Source organism: Numenius arquata, chromosome 10 (genome assembly GCF_964106895.1).
Source record: "Numenius arquata chromosome 10, bNumArq3.hap1.1, whole genome shotgun sequence".
In the NCBI taxonomy this organism is placed as follows: Eukaryota; Metazoa; Chordata; class Aves; order Charadriiformes; family Scolopacidae; genus Numenius; species Numenius arquata.
The window spans coordinates 2,623,725-2,648,143 of record NC_133585.1 but is presented as its reverse complement, the minus strand read 5'-3'; the positions used below and the strand labels follow the sequence as shown (position 1 = coordinate 2,648,143).

The following is a 24,419-nucleotide window of genomic DNA, read 5'->3' as shown; positions in this document are numbered from 1 at the left end:
AGACCTCCTGAATCCAAGCTACACACTTTCATCAAAGCAAACAGGATGTTGGGGGCTGGTCCCAGCAGGTAAACCTGTGCAGGAGCCACCTCGGGAGTAACTGACAATCCATATGGAGACAAGGAGAATTACAGTAGCCATACGTGGGTCAGACACTGCCTCTCTGCCTCCTACACCAGCCTCTTCTAGCCTCCTGGGAGCTCAACCATTCAGAAAGTATTCAAGCCCGTCAGGACACAGACCAGCTGAGGAAAGGCTCTGTCAGTTAACCCTATTGCAGCCTTTCTGAAAAAGAAGAGAAACAACTGCTCCCTCTCCCACCAAACTTCACTTGCTAGTGGAGAAAAAGAAGAAACAATGAATTGTGTTTTGAGCATAAGATCACACCCAGAGACAGTTTTTATGGGGTTTTTGGTTTGTTTTCTTTTTTGTTTGGGTTGGTTTGGGGTTTTTTTGGGTTAGTTTTTTTTTTTTTTAATGATCCAGAAAAGAAGTGACGGCACCTTCCAAAGGACTAGATACCGGATACTGAACACAGGGGGAAAATGGCCCCGTTTCCTATTCCATTTCGTCCTGTTCAAGCAGGAGGCAGTTCCCACCGCCGCCGCCGAGGCACGGGCTGCCGAAGCGACCGGCCGGCGGTTCCCGAGCCGCGCTCCCCCGGGCCGGGAGCCGGCAGCTCCCCCCGCCGCCCCGCCGGGACACACCGCGCCGCAGGGACAGGAGAGAAGGGGGGGGGAGAAAGGAGAGGAGCCGCCTCGGTTTCCCTGTCACCTTTGAGGGGGGCGGTTAGTTACCTCCGGGCTCCTCACGGCAGCCTTTGCAGCAGCATAGCCCCATGGCAGGTGACAGCGTCCCTCGCCGCCCCGGCCGGCCCGCTCCCGGCCAGGCGGGGCCGCCTCCAGCATCCCGGGCAGCGGGGGCTGCCGGGCCCGGGGCTCCCGACGGGATACGCGGGGGACAACGGCGGGCTGGTGTCCCGCGGGTCCCCGCCTTTGTCGCCCGTATTTCTAGCCGGCCTCGGGGCAGATCTCAGCGCTTCTCTCTGCCCGTTAAACTTCACCGGCTTATTAATTACACTCGCCCCTTTGAAGGGGTGAAAGCCGCCAGAGTGGCAGATGCTTGCGCTCAGATGGCCAGAGGGCAACAGAAGCCAAATGTAAACCTTCCGTGTGCGTAAAGAGGTACTAGAAAGGCCATTTCACCTCTTGCAAAATTATGTCAGCACAGGACAGGGTCCTTATCATATGCTCGCCCCTTCCCCCGCCCCCCACAAGAGTAAACACTTAACCATGTATCTCCAGGAGTCTCTGCAGAGATGGCAAGTACCGAGAGTCACAGGGACCTTGCATTCTTGCAAAGGTCAGCACTGCTCCAGCAACATTCAGGAGGCTTGTTTAAACACTTACTTTTAATTGCATTAACCTAACTAAATCACTAGCCACAAAGACAAGATAAGAGTTTGGTTCTGGGAACAGGAGAGAACACCATCCCGGGAACAGATGTTTGCTGGTTCTCTGATCGCTCCGTGTTTGTTTTCTAGACTCCGCAGCACTTAAATTAAACCAGCAGGGACCCTGCTTATTGCAGACCCACCGCCCAGAAGCAGCAATGCCCTAACCGTTGCAGTGTAATTTCACTGAATTTTCACTGAATTTTTTTTAGAGTTGGAAGGGACCGTATAGATCATCTAGTCCAACTCCCCTGCCGAAGCAGGATTGCTTAGAGAATGCTACTCAGGGCTGCATCCAGGCAGGTCTTGAAAATCTCCAAAGAAGGGGACTCCACAGCCTCCCTGGGCAGCCTGTTCCAGGGCTCTGGCACCCTCACTGTGGAGAAATTCTTCCTCATATTGGAGTGGAACCTCCCATGTTCCAACTTGTGCCCGTTGCCCCTCGTCCTGTCACTGGGAACCACTGAAAAGAGTCTGGCTCCCTCCTCCTTCAACCCACCCTTGAGATACTTATAGGCGTTAATAAGGTCTCCCCTCAACCTTCTTTTCTCCAGACTAAAGAGTCCCAGCTCTCTCAGCCTTTCCTTATAAGGGAGATGCTCCAATCCCCTAATCATCTTTTGCAGGGGATTGCAGGGCTGCGTTCTATGCAGCGACTCACAGGCAAACAGGCTGCCCTCGCACAGCCCGCATCGAGTGCTCAGAGGCAGATGTCACAAGCCAGACACTAAATGACAAAGTCTTCTTCAGGTTGGGTACTGAAGAGAGTGCTCTTTGACAGCGGCGTGCAATGCACAAAACAAATTAGAGTGCAGGTGGGAGGAGAAGAGATACACAAAGAGAAGTTTGGGGTAGGATGAGAGGGAATGGGGGTGGTAACAGGGAGCTCTATCTTTAAATATAGTTCAAATACCAGAAATAGCCCCAAACTGAGACCTGATAAGACTCTGAAGCTCCTGCTCCCATATGTATCCCAGTCTCTTGAGACTGAACCAATTCTTCAGACTGGACTTTCAGGAGAGAAATTGAATAAAATAAAGGATAAATGTCTACTGGATCTCCCCTCATCTAAAAAAAAATAAAAATAAGACTACAATAACGTGCTACAAAGAGGTCCTCCTGCAGAGTATCCAGCTGATGCCGCACCCTTGAGCCGTCCCAGATTACAAGCGTTCATTAGTACAAAAACTAAACCAGAACAAAACCAAATCCCACACAGGATGGAAGGTGGACAGGGCAGGAAAACCTTCCCACCACCACCAAACACACCAGAGGAAACTCCAGATATTCTTGTGGGAGAGCTGAAGGAAATCCAATATTCTGGCTCTGCTGGTACCAACTGGTTCCTCTTGGAGAGAGGCGTGAGAACTCATCTCAATTGTTTTGTTGAGCCTCTAAACTTGTCAAACAACGCCAATAGCTGAGAGTTGCTTAGAAATCCATCTCTTGTGCACAGTGCTACCTTCCCCTTGTAAAATAGCAGATACTTCTCTTTCTTCTTGGCTGGAGGGTGACCTGATCTCAGAGAACAGGCACATCAGCCACCTGCTTGAGTGGCTGGATGCTCTCCTGGCAACACTCCTGCATTTCATACGGAGCAAGTTCCAGAGAGCCCCTGAGCAGGGGTAAGACTTGCAGGTTCCAGAAAACTCACACGAAGTGTTTCCAAACAACGCCGTCAGATCAGTGGCAGATAAAAATGTGTGGGGAGGGCATTCTGCTCTCCAGCTGGTTCCAGCCTGGCAGCCAAGCCAGTTCCATGGGGATCATTACTAGAAGCTACCCCTCAGAGCAAGCCCTCATACTACCTAGATGTTGCCGAAATTGGAGCATTTTAGAAGTTTTAGGACTACTAAAAGTGGTGGTACATCACCTCACATCGACAGAGGCTCTTGTAGGGTAAACACACAGGCTTCTTTTGAACAATCAAGCTGACAACTTCAGTAAAGCATGTCATGGATTTTTCACTGAATTTCACTGAATTTTTTTTAGAGTTGGAAGGGACCATATAGATCATCTAGTCCAACCCCCCTGCTGAAGCAGGATTGCTTAGAGAATGCTACTCAGGACTGCAGGATTTTTGCATTTCTATTACTGAAAGATTACAATTCTAAACTCCCTTTCTTTTCACAAAATATTTGTAAAACTGACAGAAAATTTGTCTTCTCTTTTGATTATGTTACATTACATGAGGGAATTAAATGGTCCCAACTGAAAACAGCAGAGCCTCGTTTACTGCAATAACCATCGCTGGGTACTGAAGAGAACAATCTTCAGACACATTCATTGCAAGAGGAAGGCAGAGCCTCTGATGTCCTTACTACAGGGACATAATGTGACATTACCCAAGAGCATCACTACATTAAATGGAGTTAAAGAGCACTTAGCCCTTCCTTCACTTTTGCTCTGGATGGCAATAATAATTACAGTGAAGTTCAGCAATAAAACAAGCCAATATCAACAGCTTTCCACAGTTCGCAGGCGCATGAACCATCCACGCTTTCAATTTCACACAGCAAGATATAAATTTCATCCAAAACAAAGCAGCTCTTCAACACCAGTTCATAAAAAAAAAAAAAAAAAAAAAAGATGATTCATTTCAGAAAAACCTTCACTGTATTGGTGCCTTTGATAGGTGTTTGTGTCAGATTTTTGAGAGTTAAAGACTTGGGAATATACTTGGGAAACACAAAGTCCTGACAATAAAAACCCATCTCTGTGTAGCTAAAGAGCTGTTCATTGTTCACCAAAGGAACAGGAATATAGGAAAAATTCACCAATTAGATGTATGGCATTAAGTAGAGACCTAATCTCTAGTAAAGTAAAATACTACCACCACTATCACTTTCATAAAACCTCTGTTATGACCTGGAAAATCCATATAAGCAAGGACATACACGCTGTACACACCTTATGGGCACTTTGCAGATCATTTGTCATTTTAGCTTTAGAGGGCACGCATTTTGTTTCTTAAACTTAAGCCAATATGTGTCTGTTGTCAAACACACTGTCAGCCCAAATACTGCCAGACAGAAGCAGTGAGCAGGAGCCCAGGCCAGCAGAGTACACCGATACAAACCAAACACCTTTTCTGGGGGGAGGCTGGGGCGATGAAGGGGAGGGAAAAAAAAAAAAAAAAAAGCGCCATTTTGAAATAGCTGGACAATGTCTGGGAGATGCAGAAGCCAGATCTGTCATCCCATGGGAAATTCAAGATTCTTAATGGCTAAACCTCATTTAGTGTCTCTTTTGACTGCAGTCAGGCCCAGGCGGATCATCCCAGAAGGCAGCTAATGAAGGAGAGAGTGAGAACTACCTCCCAGATCTGCCGAAATATAAAGGCAACCCTAGAAATAAACCCTCATTCTAGACCCTGACACGTCGATTGTCTGAAACGGGTACAAACTCAGCTCCTGAAGGTTTTGAAGGCTCAACACAAGACTATCGCAGAGAGAGCCAAACCTGCATGGGTCAAACAAAACTGAGATTTCATAATAATTTTTTTTAATATTATATAAAATGTATTTCTATTTACACACATTGAAAATTTCAAATAGCTATTAGCCTATTCCTACAATAAGAAAGGTGGATATCCTTGCACTTTTCCAGCAACAAAACCTGCTTACTCTGCAGTAAGATTCTTTTGAGACCCGTTTTTGTTATTCTACAGAACTCCTTCTGTACAGCAGGAGCCGTTCTAAGTGGTATTTCTGTAATTCTTAACAATTTGACCTTTTAGATCCATGGTCAACCCTGCATATCTTCTCCTTCAACTGCACCTACCAACTTTAGACTAAGGTTTACAAAATCAGGAGTTAGAGTTCAATGTCTAAATCTTGATTTCAAATACTAAGCAATTAGGCTGATCTTTCAAAACCACCAAGAACTTACCCTGGGAAACGAACTGGGGCAGACCGAGTGTCGTAAGTTTTTCTGAATAACCAAAATACTTTGCACATTTTTTTTCCTCCAGCCATAGCTCTCAGCTTCACCATCTGAAATTCTTGATTTAAAGCTTATTCTCCCTCCCATTTCTTAAGAAATACGATAGTGTATTGGCTGCCACCGAAAAGGAAAACTGGCTGCTAAACACCATTGTGTGAATAATGAAATTCCCTATTTAACAACTGAGCTGAAGATCTGGAAACCACAGGTAAAGATTTCCATTTCAGTTAAGCCAACCACTTACATTCTAGGGAAAAACTGAAACAAAATAAAAGAAAAAAAAATGGCAAGAGAGCAGAGGAATATGCTATTCTCTTTCAATGATTCATTCCAGATGCGATGGTTCGCTGTGGCTGAAGGTATTTATTTTTCATTCCCTTACTAGAAGACAAATGGTTTCAGTGATTTCCAAATGTGTCAGAGTTGCATCTCTAGAGCCGGGTGAATGTTGCTTTTTAAACTTTTAGACACAAGGCAAGGATTATGAAGTGTTGTTTTTTTTCCTCAAACCCCTCCTAAAAGGCACAAAATGGTCTGAAGAACACAAACGTTGGCAACACCTTGAATCACCACTATGAGAACAGGCGAACTGTGCTTCGTGGAGAGCAGATCTGAGCCAGCCAGTATGAAGCAGATGCACTTGTGAAAAGCTGACTTTATACTAATTTATACTAATACCCATGTCCAAAATCCAGGAGAATATGTTAAAATTTTCAAGCTTGGCCAATAAAAGCTTGCTTTGTCTGATCTGAAAAGTTACTTATACTGTGAGCTGCCCTATATCATTCAAAAATTGACAAGTCAAGGAGCTGGTAAACTATCGACATCCTCTTCAAATGTTAGTCTTTCTAACATGGCAAGCGTGCTTTTTGAGAAGGCAGATTCAACCTGGATTATTCCCTTACTTGATTACCAAAATACATAGTGAAGGTCAAGTAAAAGTGGCTTCCCCAGCCACAATGGGAACATCCTGTGACCCTCCACAGAACTCCTAATAGCTGTTGGATCTCGGGAAGAGAATATTTTGGCAATGTAATAGCACAGGTAGAAGAGTACATTACAGTCAAGTCTTAATTCATACATCTCTAAATACTGTAACTCCCTTAAATACCTACTTCATCTCTTATATGAGCCTAAAACTGGAGAGCGAGTTTTCTGGGCTACTATTTATTACTAAAGGGACATGCAGCCTCCCCCAAGGCTTCTTTCCCCTGAGACTGGAGAAGTCTAAACCATTCTCCCCTTCCAAGCCCCTATTCTCCATCATCCCCAGCCCCCAAAGGCCCAACCCTCCAAATACACACTTCTAATGCCTTTAACATAAACTGTGAAGGACATGTTTTTGCAAACTCTGGTTCTCCAGGCTGGTAAAACTCTGAAAAATAACCTGCTGAGAGAAGAATCAGACCTTCACGGTTTAAAGGAACAATTTATAGTTCATCCACTCCTCACGGAAGACATTGGCACAGAAGAACATGAGTTGGATAAAGGTACATCACTAGACTGTGAGAGAGGTAGGTACTGTGTGGAAATACATCTTTTGTATTCACACATTGTCTTTTCCCAGGTGATATAAGAACACATTCCCATTTTCCAGGCTCGGCTAGGCTTTATAACAGGGCACAATATTTCAGAACATACAACCGTGTCCTATTAAACAGTTTCTAGTCCAGAGTCATAAGATACTGAATTTACGAAAAGTTATTCTGATTTGAGCAGGTCTATTCCCTCCTCTTTTCCCTCCAATCACTGCAATCCCAAGAGAATTTCAGCATCTGCAGTTATACCATCTGACACTCATCTGACAAGAATTTGCACAGGCATTTTGACATTTTTTCCATAGCACTGACCATATTTTAAAAGAGATTCCCAGGTGTCCACCTTCTTTATTCCTTCCATTCAAATAACGGCTCTGCAACCCAAAGTACTTGTTTAAATGAAAAAGGAGTCTCGCAAATTCTGATGGACCATCTGTTGTACACAAGAAGCTCACAGCTTCCCAAGCAAATTCAAAATAGAAGAATTTTAGGTGCAAACATCGACAAATGAAGAAATCTTGGTTGTAAATTCCAATATACCTTTAGCCACATCGTGCTAGAGAGTAAATCCCCAGGTCTTTGCTTCAGGGGCATTAGCAAGCTCTTAGGCTTCTGGCATTGAAGTACTGAGGAAACAATGAAAAATCCCCAAATATTCAGCCTTACCCCTTGGGCAAAGTCCCTTTATAATGAGCCTTCTGCACCTGGTCCTGGCAAAGCTGATGTCCTTGCTGGTCCACTTTTGTCAGGAGAAAGGCAATGTGTTCCCTGATTAGAGAGTGCTGGGACAATAAGATTGCAGAATCTTAAGATAATGGCAAGAAGGTCTGAGACGGATAGAAAATATCTGGACTCCTACAGCATGGGATACCTTGGGGGAGGTGGTTTAGAAACAACTCCTTATGTGCAGCTTAATCATGATTTCATCAAAGTTAGTGAGATCAAAGCAGAACCCTGTGATGTTGTCAGCATTACAACTGAAGGTGGAACTGAGCTTTCCAAGAGGAAATAGCCATGACCTCAAAACACTAATGGCAGAGGACGCTTAATTCCCTCCCACTGCTCCTCCCCAGTCGTTATGTTGTCCCTTCATTAAGACAGTTACCTCACAGATCCACAGCCATATTTATGACACCTTCCACAGACCCCCATCAGCTTCAGAACAGGGGCTCAGGAAGTAATATTTCTCTTAGCTAGAATGATCATAGGCAAAATATTTCCAGTTGTACTAACTTTACTCTCTGCTGTGATGTGTTTGGGTCACAGAGCTCACTAAAGGTAGGATGTGTTCTTTCATCTTCTGCAGTGTCAGCAACACATGACACTGATGATCCATGTTCAAGACCTATAAGGACATAGGGACAGAAATAAATTGCTGAACCCTGGTCTGTCCACTCAAAACAGACCATAGGAAATTTAGCCTGGAAAAGATCTTCCAAACCCTCCCAGAAGGCATCATTTCGACTCTCCAGTTCATATACAGACCACATGGTCTCAAAGCAGAGCCTTTATGGCCTCTGTGGAGTGGGGGGATTCTCACACCAGCACAGCTAGAAGGCTGCTCATCTTTGTAGACATTTATATTTGTGTTAAGAAAAGTAATCTTTCTCCACATTACTCCAGTATGCCAGTACAGGCTTTCTTTTGACATAATTATACCAGTACAGTATTCCTAATGTAGACAAGGCTCTTCATCTCTTAAGTCAGCAGCTGCCCATGTGCTGATAAATCCTCACGGTAAAATCCACAACTCTGAATCCAGGGAAGCAACACAGTTTGTACAATTATCCTTCAATGCAAAGAATATATGGTTGGTTATAACAGTCTTTCAGACACTCCCTTTTAACACTGTATACTTTTGATTTCATAGCTCTTTTCTTTGTTCTCTCAAATTCCTCTTGCCCGCTCCCCAAGTTTTCACCAGTGTCAGACAGCTGGTGATTAAAAGCAAAGCCCAGAACTAACAATAACGCTTCACGAGTTCAACATGATGTATAGCATCTTTGGTACCACACGGAGGCCTGGATATCAACATCTTCTTAAGTGGATTTCAATTAGATGAGCAATGGTTTATGGATGTAGAATACACCACCTAATCCTGCAGTTACAAAGACATCTCTCTCCTCTGGCTGAGATTCAAAGCCAGACTTTGGAAGAACGTCTCTGCACTGCGCTGTGCACCTGCCACAACAGAGATAGAAGACACAAACTTGGAGAAAATAAACATTTAGAGTCTGTTAAAAGGGAGAGTTCTATAATTACAAGCGGCCTGAACTTTGTCTTCCTAATGGAAGAAATCACATCCATTTCAATTAGAGTGCTTGAAGAAAACTGGGAAGATTAAGTTTATCAGAACGTGCTACACAAAACAGAGCATGGTCCCGATTCCAGCTGCCTCGCTGCTTTTACGGAACAGTGCCTCAAGCAGAGCCCCTGCGATGGGTACCATAGAGACGCTGTGAAGCTTAAATTAAACTTAGGAGAATAAAGTTGTTGCAACGCCATTAAATTCAACACAGATTAGCCACGCTTCACTAAGCTGAGCTCCTCTTAAATTTTTTTTAAAAATAAGATGGAAAACGTTAGTTCAAAACACAGCCTTTTCAGGTGCTTGTAGTAAAAAGGAGGACTTTTCAAGATCTGGTATTTTACAACTGTTTAGAAACAGACTACTAAAATAATAAAGCCAATGCCATTTCTAGTGTTAATAATATAAACTCAGAACTTGATTCTTTACTGGCACAGGTCAGGTCTATTAAATGCAGCGCAATGTGAAATTTAAAATGGTATGATATCCTCTACATACCAGAAGATACACCTAGGCATACTCATACATGCCCTATAGGGAAGCTACACCTATAACTGGTACAGGTAGTTAAAACTATTCCCAGAAAAAAAATCAACAGAAAAGGTGAAACACAGCCGTGCTGGTTAGTAACTAAGTCTCAATCAAAATTGTCATGATACTTCCCCTTTAAGCCAAAAAACTTTAACCAGCTCAAACAGGCTATGTTCAAGTTACTCAAATTCAGTGGAATTAACTTCTCTACAGAGAATAAAGCTCTTGGGAAGGGGGAATTGCTTCCAGTGCCCTGAAATGCATGTAAATCCGATATCCAAGCATCTACAGGATCCTGTCTATTAGAAGAGCCTGCATCGCAAAAAATCCCACACATTCTGGACATGCCAAAGATTCCACATCCATCCCTTGCTTAATGAATTTCTTAGAACAACAGGAACTGATGGAAAAAAGACTGATATTCTTATAATTTATTATTTTTAAAAACCACAAAATTAATTCCTTAGTTTGCCACTCTACTTTGCAGGGGCGCTCTAAGTAACAAAATTTCACGCATTCCATTTTTTATGCAATTAGTGTCAATATTTCTCAACAATTCAGGTGGCAAACCGATTTCTTTCCCTGTGGCAACTTGCATCTTCTAAAATGTATTCACAAACATCAAGTCCCAGACGGACCTGCGTGATGACCTAGCCTAAGCTCCTGCATAACACACTCAAACCTTATCAGCAAGTTCAGAGTCAGGCAGATATTTTGGGAGCAACCCAGTTGATAGGACCCTACCCAGAGGTAAGGCTGAGTACAGGCATGTGTGGAGGATAAGAATCTGAAAATCATTAAAAAAAGAGCGTGTAAGTCACTTCAACACCCCAGCCTTCCTCCCCCACTCATCCTACCTAATCAGTACTTTGGAAATACTTAAAGCTAAAAGAAAGCTTTTACAATGTAACATTAAGTTCTTGTTACTTTATAGCAGGACGACTTACTTAAAGTATAAATCTTCAGTGTTATGCCCCAGGCACTACATTTTTGCCATATTTCTTCCTCCTCCTCCCTCCTATGAAGTTCAGAAAGCCCAGTGGGAGCTGGTTCTCACCGAAAGCACACGAGTGATCCCTGAAGCATTTCAGAGAAACACGAGGGGAGGGGGGGGTGCCGATGACCCCACACAGCTGTTTGGCAGCTGCCACTTCAAACTGGCATTAGTGCATCATTCACAGGCACCGTTTCATAAACATCCCAGATATCGCCTTCCTTAGTATAATAGGTATAATTCCTTTTGGATACTGGAGCAGCACATGACCAGCTTTGCCTCCCTTCTCCCCCTTTTGCGTGGGCTGTGTGAAAAGGAAATGTGTTTTATTTTTCTTACCTTTGCTCCCCAGAATGACTTCCAGCTGGTATTTTCAAGTCATTACAGTGTGTTACACTGAGCAGTTAAACCACCCGCACTAGCAGGCACCTCAGTGGAGCTGCCTTATAGGATTGTCAGCACATAGTGTGGTTTGGGATGATGGTTCCCTCTCATTTAGATATGGGTTTTCTAAAAAAATATGTCAGAATTCCCTTCTGGAGCAGTCTGGGGAGCAAATATTTTGGTTTCTTTCAGTTATGTGCCATCCTGCATCGGTTTAGAGACCTTCTTGCTCTCTTTCCAGAGAACGCAATGTGACTGATGCAGCTTGAGAGCGTGTATGTGCTTCCCTATATCCTGCATAGCCCACGCTCACTGCACACACCGCAGAAAGCAAATCCACAGCATCTCAAAGCAGGTAGGAAGTGACAGAGTAAAGCCACAAGCCATTAAATGCTGCAGATGTTACAGCAATTCTGTAATGACAACAGCAGGAGCGCAGCAGCTACACAAAAAAATGAGTTACTGCTCCCTGTCCACAAAATTTTACATTTAGAAACAAAGAGATGTTTTCTCTATTCTTGATATTCTAAAGCATGAGCTCTGCAGGCAGATACATTCATCCACTGACAGATTCAGGATCCACAGAGTATTAAAATAAATTAACCACCTCAACAAACAAAGAATCATCATCCATCCATTGAAAATTCAGCAATTCATTTCTCCTAGCATCAGAGCTAAGAAAATACACTCAGCAGACATGCTGACCCCAAAAAAGCTCAAGTACAGGAAATAAAGAGGAAAGCAGTCCCTGGGAACACCAAAGGAAAAAAGTGAACAACCCTGATTGCATCTCCAGCTCACACAGCCAACACAACCCTGCAAATTAACCTAAAATGCTTTATATCTGCAATTCAACATGACTGTGCCAGATCAGCTGGGGACAAGAATTAATCCACTGAACTGCACAAGGCAAATCAGATGAACTTCAAATAAAGGGCTCAATCCCACAAGACTTAGAGATCAACTCACCTCAGTAAGACTATTGAGCTGGTAAAATATTTGCGGAGCAGGCACCTAAGCAGGAAACTTCCTTTTAGCTAGATGTTTTCTTTCTTCATGCTGATGGTGACCTCTAATACTTATTTTTACCACTGCTAGAATTTGTTGTGTGCTAGCAAATACACTGCCATGTATAATGTGTTTTATTTTATTTACTTCATCATGCTAACCTACTAAAGCAGAGGACTTTTTTAGCCTCAGGGGTCCCAAACATTGTGTAAATCTTGTGGAGAATTCACTCATTCTTATTGCAAACAGGAACACAGCTGCTTCTGGGACTGAACAAAGCTTAACCTGCAACAGCAGCACCAGAGCATACAAGCTGTGAGACAGCACTGAAGACTTGATTGTTGACAAATTAGCAAGAAATATGGGGAAGGTACTATATAACTGATCATTTTGACAGTTTGATAAGCGTATCTTTAATGAACAAAGCTGTTCTTGCACAGAAATCCTTTTTAAAAAAAAAAAATCTCTACTAACCACACATGCCTTAGGGCTTAATATATTATCCTTAAGGCAGAATACTCAATAGGAGCACTTATTCTGGAACACCTCAGCAGGAAGAGCTTAAAAATCTTACCTAATTTGTACTAAAAAGCAAACCTGATGGGATCAAATGCTGCCTTGACATCCCAGCAGTGATACACCATCATCTTAGAGCCATGTTTCTACACCCACAGGGCAGCCTCCACAAAGTGCTCTGCTGACATATTTGACTTTGAGGAATACAATGGGTTAAAGGAAACTGCTCAAGAATAGTCAGAGATTATGTTTTAATTATCTGCACCAGCAGAAAAAGCTATTCATGAAACACCATAAGCCCCACACTCCTTTCCCAGCAGGACTCGTGCCATTGCAATTGAAGTTGTTAAAACCAGCGTTCCCATTGAAAGCCAGTGCGAGCATTAAGACAGGTAGGTGCTACTCCTCAGGGATCAGCTGCAGAGCTTCTCCTGGAGACCTAAATTCCAGGGGAGCAGAACACATCTGCTGTCACAGCCCATTTCCAGGCCTACTTTCAACTGCCCAGGGCCCCAGAGCATGGGGGGATGGATACGGTATAAATTGGAGTAGATCAAACACTCCTAATGAAACAAAGGCAGGATCTTGTTTATTTCATGAAGCGGGATCTTTGCTTGCCAAACGCAAACATAAGCCTTGGGCATTGCATATGTTAGGGAAAAAAACAAAGCAAAAAGCAATTTATGGGTTGCAGGTGCCTCCTGATGCCCTTCAAGATGTCTTAAGTTGATAATACAAGGTGAGCCAAAACATTCTCAACTATCAGAGAGCCTCAGAGCCCTCAGGGGGAAAGAGGAGCCTAATAACCTTTCTGTACAAAAGCCTGGATGCAGTGGGATGACCTTCACCAACACTCGCCAGGTACTCACCTTAAGTAGGCAACAGTGCGGGTCAAGTTGTAGGGATCTACCACTGGCCTGAACACACCACCCCTGAAATCAGTGAGGTTACATGAATTCCGAGGGCAAAGTTCAGTCCCTTTTTTCACGTTCTCTTTTCAGAAGTATTCATTGACATGGTACAGTCAAGTATTCAGGGATCAGGATCAAGTACAGATCAGGAGGATCAGCAACAGAGACACCTTGCTTGTAGAAGATTTGAGTTGTTAGCGTCTAATCTCTACATTAATTTACTCATATAATAGTTGTTCAACTCAAGTCCATTTATAGAACAAGCCTAGAAGTACTGGCAGCTGATTGAACCTTCTGTTGATGCTAAATGAAGCTATCAGGAGTTTTTGTGGTCTGTCCAGACCTTTTTTTTTTTTTTCAGTCAGATAAAAGAATTCCAGTACAATTAGGAAAGGAGTTACCCTGAGGAAGACAATTTGTATCCTTTGGTCTTTCCAGCAGATCTCTGAACAGCAACACAGCCAGAGGTTTGATCAAACTCCTTCACCCCCACACCCAGATGGAAGCGGCAAATGCCAATTCATTAAAACTGGGAAAGTCTGAAGATAGATATTTTGAAAAATAGGTTTATCAGGCTCAGAATGGGGGAGGAGGAGAGCAGACAGATACCTCAAAAGGGCGAGTAACCCCTGGGTCAGTATGTTCACCTGACATAGCGGAGGCCTATGTTCAAGACGCTCCCCCGCACAGTGGAGTGGCTAATTTCCTCTTGCAGGATGAACACACTCAAGAACTCAGGACATACGCCATAACTGACAGCAAATGTCCAAGCACAACGTGGAAAGAACCAGCACCATCTAGTGCTCAGGAGAAGATGGAACAAGTAGAACATATAGAAGAATGTATTAACAATTTTTAGGTGTGGTAGCGTAGGATACACACTTCCATGGAGTCTGAGGCTGTGCTTAACTTGCATGTAAAGAGATTCTGTAGCTGGCAAAAGCCAAGCAGACATACCTGTCACTATCTTAGGGCTAAGGTTTTATTGCCTTGCAGGTCTTCAACCCAAGCTATAAGGTTTCCAGACAGTGTGACTGCAAAGAAGGCAGGCAAGTTTATCATTCTGGGCATGCCCTCGGAAACACAGTTCAGAGAAGACTTTTTAGGTTTTCCCCTCCTTAATAAATGGAAAAATCTATCTAATGTTGCAAAAAACAGCTATCACTTTCCGTAACATACAAATATTTGCATGCCCACAGCTGCACTTCAGACATCTAGAAGCGTTAAACACAGATCAGACAGTGCCCTCCACTGCAAAACCAAGACCATCCACCTTCTCCTGCAGGTCAGTGCAATGCCATGGACACTCTGATGTCCACAGCTCTCACTTGGTAAGGGTCACAACACGCTGCTGAAATAACATTGTCTTGTTCTTTCTAGTATGACCCAGAACTACTTAATTTTGCTGCCATTTCCCTAGTCAATACTCCGAGTACCAAATCCCAGATACCTAAATAAAACCCTTAAATATCAACATCATCACGTATTCAGATATGCATAGTCAGTTATCAGCTGTAGACTTCAGGAGAAAATTTAATTACCAGCAGCAAACTCAGTTTCCTGCTGTTAGTTAGAATTGCAATTTGCATTGAATAATAGAGAACATGGAATAATTTTTAATGTCTGAATTTCTAATTTCCCCTCCAGGTATTTTAATTACACACCATCTCAACGGGAACTGAGATAAAAAGGCCACAAAAATGACTTAATTGGTGTTGATCACCTGAGACACAAAAGCATACCACAGAGCAAACTGCTTTGTAGGCATCATTCACCCCACTGGGACAAGACAAACAAGCTGCCACTCCAACTGCTCTGCAAGACACTGCAGTGACACCGAAGGACTCCCTACAGAACGAGTCATCAACAATTACTGTCCCCAGAAGAGTTAGGACTCCCACCTTCTCATTCTGCCTTTCTTGATTTCCTACTTGATACAGAACAAACAAGGCAGTGAAATGGCTTCTACACAAACCCTGAGCAAAAATTCCCGGATGAGGCATTTTACTCTGCCCCAGCCCAACTTCTGGCAGAGCACAACCACCAGTCTGGCTTTAAAGCAGTCACTATTGAATGCAGGTCCCTTTCATAAGGGCAAGCTGCCTATATTGAGCTTGGTCTTCATAATTAATAGAAGAGGCATGTCACAGAGCTTTGACTTTTAAAGTTTTGAAAATAACCTTCTACTTCTGAATGAAGCATAGGCAGTCATCTTTGCTCCAAGTCTGCAAAAGGCCTGAGACAACAGTTCCAAAGAGGACGCACAAACTTGAACATAAGTTCCATCTACACATGAGGAAGAACTGCTTTCCTGTGAGGGTGGCAGAACCCTGGAAGAGGCTGCCCAGAGAGGTGGTGGAGTCTCCGTCTCTGGAGACATTCCAAACCCACCTGGACACGTTCCTGTGCAACCTGCTCTAGGTGAACCTGCTTTGGCAGGGGGTTGGACTGGATGATCTCCAGAGGTCCCTTCCAACCCCATATCATTCTGTGATTCTGTGATCTGCGCCACTAAAGAGAGAAATAATCAGTTGGTGTTACTCAACTGGAGCCCACAAAGAAACCTCAGGGTGCAGTTTTCATCAAGCTTAGTTGGATTGACCTGAAGTTCAACTGATTTGAAAACTGTTTTTTCAGTCATAAGAGCTGAAGTGAGAGATGTGATTAAATATTGGGGAAGAAGCCAGAGAAAGGAGGAAAGCAAGATCAATGCCTTCAGCAGCAGTTTCCAGTGAGATCAAATTAAACTTGGCCAAAAACTGCACTCATTTTCACAGGAAGACCCAGGTAAGAGCTGTCACTGTTAACCTCGACAGAAAGCACTGTGGCCAGAAAGAGGAACCAGCTGTCATCAGGGATAAGGAGACACCAAGATGTGGACCATGAGTTTCGGTCAGAAATTTTTCAGCAAAGCTGCTTTCAACCATAACATACCAGTTTGTTGAAATAGAAAAAGGCCATTTTTCATTGGACAAGAGCATTACTCTAGAATGATTTCGTAGTAAAAAATGAAACAAAAACTTCCTTCCCAGGGAAAACAAAAACAAACCCCAAACAGTAGTCACTGAGGGTACTTGCCCACTGCACAGGTGGTTCCTGTGCAGATTCTGGTTCCTAGTCTAAACCCAATGGAACAGAAACTTGGGTCTCCTGCATCACAGGAGAGGATGTTAACCAAAGAGGTACTGGATAATCCATGGAAGATTTCTTGTTCACATTTCTATCTTTCCTCTCTTACTATATCTTACTATATCAGAGAATTCTCTCTGACTCTGCAGAGAAACTTGAGTGTCTCATCTCATAGTGCTGCAAAGACCAGAGAATAAAACCAGGCGGATTATTTGCCACAGGGCATTAAAGGCATCAGCTTCCTAAATACCCCTAAGGTCTCACCTTTTAAGCTATAAATATTCTTTAAAACATTCTCAGAGATCAATCCCTGTGCTTCTTACATGTTGCATAATGCACTGTCACCCCAAGCTAACACACGGCTCTTTTGTTGCCCCAAGTAATCAGTCACCTGCTGTTGCTGTTACCAGATTTGAATTCCTCTCCCAAGCAACATCCAGTGGTTATTTCCATCCAGAAATACCAGCTGCTGTGTGATGATTACCCCAAATGGTTAGAGCTTTGCACCTGACCTCATACTACCCTGATAATTTTATAAAAACATTCCCCCCTACCTGGCTAATGGACACTGGAACATGAGAGCAACTTGAGCCTACAGCTTATCCTGCCCTTCCACTTTGGACTTCACTAGCTGTAAGGGAGAAAAGCATGAATGGGTTAAAAAGGGTCCAGAAATTTACATAGTTCTCTATCTTCTTTTCTGGGGAAACATCTCGGCCAAAGGAGGTGCTTCAGGAAGTCCTGCCCACCAGATCTAACACTGGTTTGACTGTAGAACTGTTCTGCAGTCTCTCGTGTCCCCAGTTAACCCTTCTCCCAGCTGCACTATACAGCTTAGAAATGAACTTGATGAAACATGAATAATACACAATGCCCATCATTAGTTCTTGTTACTCAGCGAAAAATCAATACATGCTCTGTTACAGCTCGGGACACGCTGTTACTCTGGTCCCCGCACTCCGAGGAAGCAGCTCCCGCAGCCAAGCTTTACACAGCCCACAACAGAGGAAAGGTGGGAAGATCCCAGCGACACTTCCAGCAATAAGGATGCTGAAAGCCTGAGCTATTGATCACAAAATAGTTTTTTTGGAGGTAACTGGTACCACAGACTTTAGAAAGCTTTGGACGTTTCCTTGCTGGGACATCTCAGCCCCTCCTCTTTGCCAGATAAGTTGGTGTCAGGACACTATGGGAACATTTTTGGAATGCTGCACTCTGTTATTAATTTTGTTAGTTAAAGCTCTGCCGCTCACAATCACAGTAACATCCTGTATCTATATTTACACCCATGGAATGTACTTGTATTCACAAGATTCCCAACTTATTTAAGACAACTTAAAAAAAAATATCATCCCTATAGAAACTATACAGTCCTAATTTACAGGGGGGAAACTGAGGCACAATAAGGCAGAGATATGTTCATGGCTGTACACCCAACACAGGGAAAGATGAGAAGTGATGGAAAATAATGATGTAGCTCCTGCAAGATCATTCGTGCTCCCCTTCCTATCTGGCATCCGTTTAAGAGCTGCTCACTGTGTGGGTGTTCTACAGGCTGGCAGCCATGCAGAACACAGTCATTTCAGAACACATGCAAAAAAGAAGAGGTATTTATGCCAAAACCAGCACAGAATAAACGTACTGTGAAGAGAACGGGAAACTCTTCAGGCCACATTCTCCAGTGACGTCTGTGTCGAGTCACATTCTGTATCGACTGCCTACTTACAGCATTTTTCAATACTTGCTACCCATGTAGCAACTAAGCTTGCTATAAACATGAATGGATTTAGCTCCACAAAGTAGGGAAAACATCTCAGTTTTGCAGGCAGGACAGTGGTACACTAAGACTGAATCATTTTTCCAGGGAACATGGAGAAGGGCAATGTCAAAACCACAAGCTGAACACAGATGTCCTGGGATTCACAACGATACTGTGAACAGCGTCACTTTTTTGCCATCCTCCTGGATAGCCTTTTTCAAGTAGCCACATTGCATTGCTTTACTCATTCCACTGAAGCAACAGCCACCTGCAGATCAGGACAATTCTTTTGCAGCCTACAATATAACCTGACAGGTTGGGCAAGAGGCGCAGAATGCCTGTTTTCCCACCTGGAACTAGTGGGAAAACTCAAATCTGCAGGAAACTCATCTGGGCCAGTCTGTGGCTCAGTCACTGCCAGAACACACGGGACCATTCACAATCACAGCCACCCAAGCGCTTTCACATCCCAGATCCACATTCCTTCTACACCAGTACAGTGCACAATCTTTGGAAAATGGGGCAGAAGATGTGTCACATTCAGGCAATGAATGTCACTTCCTAGGAGATCTTCCACACAAGCAACACTGAGCCCAGCGCCCTGATGTTTGTGGGAGAAACTGATCGTGAAGTAAAGCATGACTGAGCCAGTGCACTCATGTAATTTTTACCAAAGTCACATTTGGCTCTCTCCTTGTTGTGAGGAACTCAGTCTTCAGGCATTGGGAGATAGCTGTGGGAGGACTAACCCTGTTCATCTTTCTCACTCCTCTGCTCTTAAACTGCTAGTGATGCAACAGCTTTCTTCTCTGTAGATCCTGCCACCTGAAACTACCTCCAAAATATACTGCATTCAAATCTGTGCACAGAGACAGTCTCCCAACCACAGTCATAAAGTTAATACAATTGCTGCTATGCTGCAACTGGGAACTTAACTTTCAATATACCCTGGAGATACCAAGCCAGTCCACAGGAAGCCTTTACATGGGAGCTAAAATGATTTCAAAAGTTTTAAATTAAGACTATGCCAATAGATCATTAGATTTTCTGCCTAACAAAATTTCAACCTCTCTTCCCTGGCAGGTCATCTATTCTCTTAAACCTTTTATTCAAAAGTGAAATATTTTGAAATGTTTTTTCTCCTTCCTCCAATTAGTATACATGAAATAAATTACATCTGGATACTTCACCCCCTTTTTCTGTAAGTCAACTTCTCCCATAATAACCAGAAAACCACACCAGCTTGGGAGAGTACAAAACACGCCAGGCAAGGAGCCCCCTCCGAACAGGAAAATCACAGAGCATGATGCATCTCAACTCCTATTTTCATGAGGTACTACAGCAGCAATTATATCCAAAACAAGGAACACAGAGTCATCTGTCAAGTCTCATTTCCAGTTTCTAGATCCTCCAGCCAGTGTATTGGAATGCTTAGAAGTGATCAATGCAGTTCAATTATCATTAACGACAACCAATGGGAATGAGATGATGTTATGTTGAAAGTACAAGGAAATGCTGGCCTACCTGGGGCAATTTCAAAGAGATGTTTCCCTGGTTCATCAGGATTAGGTGGCAGCTCGTTCACCTGATTGCCTTGCAGTAGTATCAAACCCTGTAAGGGACACAAACACCAGTGAAAGGGGAAAGGCCACTAAGGCAGCAAAGAAAAAGAAGATAAACATAAGAGATGTAGCAAATTTAAGCCCCACTCTTCCACTGAGTCCATCTCCTTTCCACCCTTCTAAGCAAGAAAAGCCTGAGCTGGTCATGCACCTGCCTCACCCATCCTTTCTCTCTCACCGGACACTTCTGGTTAAACAATCTTTCCTCTGGAATAACACTCTGAGCACACATAGGTGATTCTCCTTGGTTTCCATAGCTAATTATCCCTTGAAAAAGTTTCACCTGCTCTAGGTGGACCTGCTCTGGCAGGGGGTTGGACTAGATGATCTCTAGTGGTCCCTTCCAACCCCATATCATTCTGTGATGCCTTCACCCTTTAGTTTTTGGTCACAGCCTGCAGCAATGAGGTGGCTGAATTTCTATTTCTAAATCTTTATTTCTGCAAGTGAAGAAAATGGCCTGTTTTCCAGAGATTCTCAGTACAGAGAAGTTCCCAGGAAGATACAGGAGGACAGCAGCTGATTCAGGTTTGCAAAGCAATGGGACCAACTTTTAATCCAAGGGACTACAGTTTCCATAGCAAGAAATCTGAGCCCCTTTACTTCCCAAGTTCAAATGCTGCCAGAATTCAAATTAATTTTCACCTTGAGCCTCAGCATAACTAACACAATACAATGTTCGGTGCATAGCTGGGGGCATAGCATCTTCAAAGGGAAAAAAAAAACCATCTTGATCATAGAAAAGCTGAAAAAGAGATGACAGGAAGCTCTTGTCCAGTAATGTGGGTGGAACAAGAATGAACACACTATTTGGACCTCATTGTTTCTCCACATTTTTTAGTTTAATCTTTGACATTTATAAAAGGTTTCCAGCCAACATTCTTTAGGACATAAACACAATAAGACAGATAAAAGGCAGTAAGAACTGGGACTCTCAAGAGTTAAGCCATGAAGAGTGTAATAAGCAGTTTCTACTCCTGCACAGAACTGCCCTGCAATGGAAGCTGGGTCCAAACCATCTTTTTTTGGCTGAGCAGAAAAAGCAGAAAGAAGTTGTTCCAGTCGGTTGTTTTCATGTATATCTCCAGTAAGCATGCACAGTTACATTCTCTCCAACCCACTGGGCAACAGCCAAATCCAAGACAGATTGGAGCATCCTAACATTGGTAATCAAACAAATCCCAGTTCCGCTCTTTGTCAGCTTCCAGATCCACATTACTCAGTAACACAATTAGTGTCTCGTGAGACAGACAATCCAGGGCTTCAACCGATAAAAGACAACCCATCATATGACCTTTTCAATCTTCTCCATAAAATAGAGAAGGCAGTTACATTATTTTTCATTACATCTGTTATGGCATAACTTCCCTGGCTTTGCCCCTTGGTAATACATTTTTCCTGCAGATGCTTTGTTTGGAGAAACCGCTGTAATAAACCAAGGAGTCAGCTTGGATTAAATGTAAATGAATTCAGTTTTATTATTTTCTTTTTTTTTTTCTTTCAAATAAATTACCAGAACAGTAATGCTTGAGATGGAAAATACTTCAGCTAGGAAATAAGCTCCGAGTCATGGAGGTTTACAAGTTGGCATTCTAGTTCTGACAACCCACCCTATTAAAATGACTCGCTGCTTTGAAAGGATGTGTTTGTGGCAGCCTGAAAATGTCTTACAAGTAGTCAAATTTATTCTTCACAAAGCAGAAGTCAACCTGCCATGTCACTGTAGATTCAGCAAAATGCTTCCATGTTTTGCCATCCCTCAGTGGCATCAGGCTACAGACCTTCACATACTTCCTCTTGACAAGCCAGATCAACATTCCAGAGCAGGGACTCCCTGTCATCCGTAATTCATAAAACTCTACTCCAGTTAATCCCATATTGCAGGCCAGTGCACAGTTAAAGGGCAGAAATGCAAGACACCCTGGATTTGAGTATTCATAGTCTATAGAACAACAAATACTACTCTATATCCAAGAGATCTCCACCACCACCCCAGTGTTGCTGCATTTTAAAAATATCAGAAAATAAAAGTTCCGGAAGCGACATTACTCCGACCACGTTGCAAATATGCTGCACATTCAACAGTGTGGACTATTGCTGTTCCTTCCACAGAACGTAAAAGCAGAAATGATCATGAAAGGAAAACAAAAAAAAAAAAGAAACACTCTTAAACCAGTCAGATTTTGTATTGAGGCCTTCAATTTAGATACCCTTGGTTTTGCTTTGAGGAAATTGTGCTCAATTTTGTTTCCTTGCATTTAAAAATAAAAATTTTGTGCATAGTGTGACAGCAAAAGATGGGGTTGGATGTTTTGCAGCACATTGTAAAGTTCTTCATATCACATTTGATGTGCATGTGAGACAGCTCAGCAGAGAACCAGAGGAGTTAAACCAAAGCCAGCGCCTGCCGGCCCCACAAAGCATCCTAGAGGGGAAGAGTAAAGCGTTAAAGTGGACGTAATATGTTTTTGTGTGCATTCTGTCCACATAAAAAACTAACAGTTGCCTGACACTGGTAGCTAGAATGAACCGTGAGCAGAGCATTGCCCCACTCTGCAATAGGCTGGGCAGACATTTCTTTGTCTTTTAAAAAAGTTTCTTTATGAAGAACTAGAACCTAAAGTTTTAATACTGCAGACAGAAATTCAAACCCTTCCTGCTTTTAGGAGTATGTGGAACATCCCTAGGGAAATGGTGAAATGGCAGCACAAGCAGAAGAAAAATTAAATATGTAAGTTGCACAATTGAAACCAGAAAGGATTTCAGAATAGCCTAAGCCAAGAATGCCAAGCCACAAAAAAGGACCTTGAAAATCACAAAGTAGGCCAAAAAAAAAAAAAAAAAAAAATCTTTTAAGGTTGTTTTGTTGGTTTAAATTAATTTTGGTGTTTATGCATTCTCAGGTCATTATCTCATAACACAGCTAGAAATGTACCTATAGCAATAAGAACTAATAGGATATCAGTTGATCCCAGCTGATCAGGATTTTTAGAGCTTCAGGTATGGTTTGAAAGCCGAAATGGCTGTTTTATGTCAGAAGATGTAATCCTCTTAAATGTGAACAGCTGCTTTCCTTTGAGGACATTTTGTAGAAAGAAAAGTTGTTAAAGAGGCAGTAACTCACTCTCTCCCCCCCTTTAAGGTTCAAGCCCTCTCTTAAGAAGCCCCGTAAGCAAACCAGCCAGGCTCAAAACGGGTAGTGCCTAAAAGACAGCAGAAAATAAAATTTGATTATATATATTCCGTAGAGAGTTCTCATTGAAGTTGCTTGTTTCTTATTCTCATTTTAACCAGAAGGGGAAGATAACTACATAGCAGAGCTCATTTAAAAAACAATCAGAAAAAACCCCACAGCCACAGGAAGGAATGCAGGACTTTCACAGTGGCAATGGGGACTGTACACCAGTACAGCTACTGGTGTGCACCTCATTCAGCTGGGCAATGAAGTTGCAGCAAGTGGAGCTGGCAGCATAACTACTGAAGGAAGAGCCGGGAAATAGGAGAACCAGAAGAATCATTTTTCAGGAAGGAAAACGAGGGATGCTCACTCTACCTACAAAGAACAAGAAAAGCCTGCATCGAATGCCCATCTCTGGAAGGTATTTTTTAGGTCACAGGTGTGTATATAGCAAAGACCTTCAGATCAGCTTCCTGTGCATTTCTCTCTGCACGTGCCAGGAGTTGTGCTAAGCTCTTCTATGTTGTATAACCAGCCCTTTTAGGGGACAAAACACTTCTCCAGAGGGGGACGGAGTATCCAGCTCACAGCTGTCCAACATGCCTGGGACACTATGGAGATGTCTAAATAAACAGAGCTGAAAAGGTAGAAAAAACCCAATTCATCTCAGAGAGGCAGATGCATTAATTCTGACAGTTGCTGTCACTGGTAGAAAGACATTACTAAATTTAACCAGATTGATGTGTCCTTGTCCACCATCCACTCAGACTGCATTAGCCATCTTGCTTGGGAAGTAAATTAATGATGGATTAAATCAGTTTAAATCCCCCAAGGCCTAACTTGATATATGCCAAAGCATGCCCCAGAAATAAACTTCAATTCATGAGTAAGTTATTCCTCCCTCCCGCGGGCTTTGGGAGCCTGGGATGGCTGAGCAGCTCAAGGGGCAGGCAAGAGGTTACAGACCTTCCAGGAAGCTGGAGCTTCAAATCCAATTTTTGATGACAGCATCACCTTGCACCCTTTCAAGACCCTGGTGCTTTGAGGGAGAATCTTCAAGAGGACAAGCATTCATACCTTAAAAGTATTACTGTTGTCCTCCCTAACAAGACCAATTGAGAAGCCCTGCCCTGTACCAGGCTC

The 24,419-nt window shown here is 43.1% G+C and overlaps 1 protein-coding gene across 1 annotated transcript in view; it reads right to left on the bottom strand.

Annotated features, from left to right (window-relative positions):
• The window catches only part of ARHGAP22 (Rho GTPase activating protein 22), a 123,065-nt gene that overhangs the window by 86,457 nt on the left and 12,189 nt on the right, over positions 1–24,419 (bottom strand). Inside the window, exon 3 of the mRNA XM_074154615.1 lies at positions 20,001–20,088. Coding sequence (XP_074010716.1) covers positions 20,001–20,088 — 88 coding nt within the window. The remainder of the gene's footprint in view (positions 1–20,000; positions 20,089–24,419) is intronic.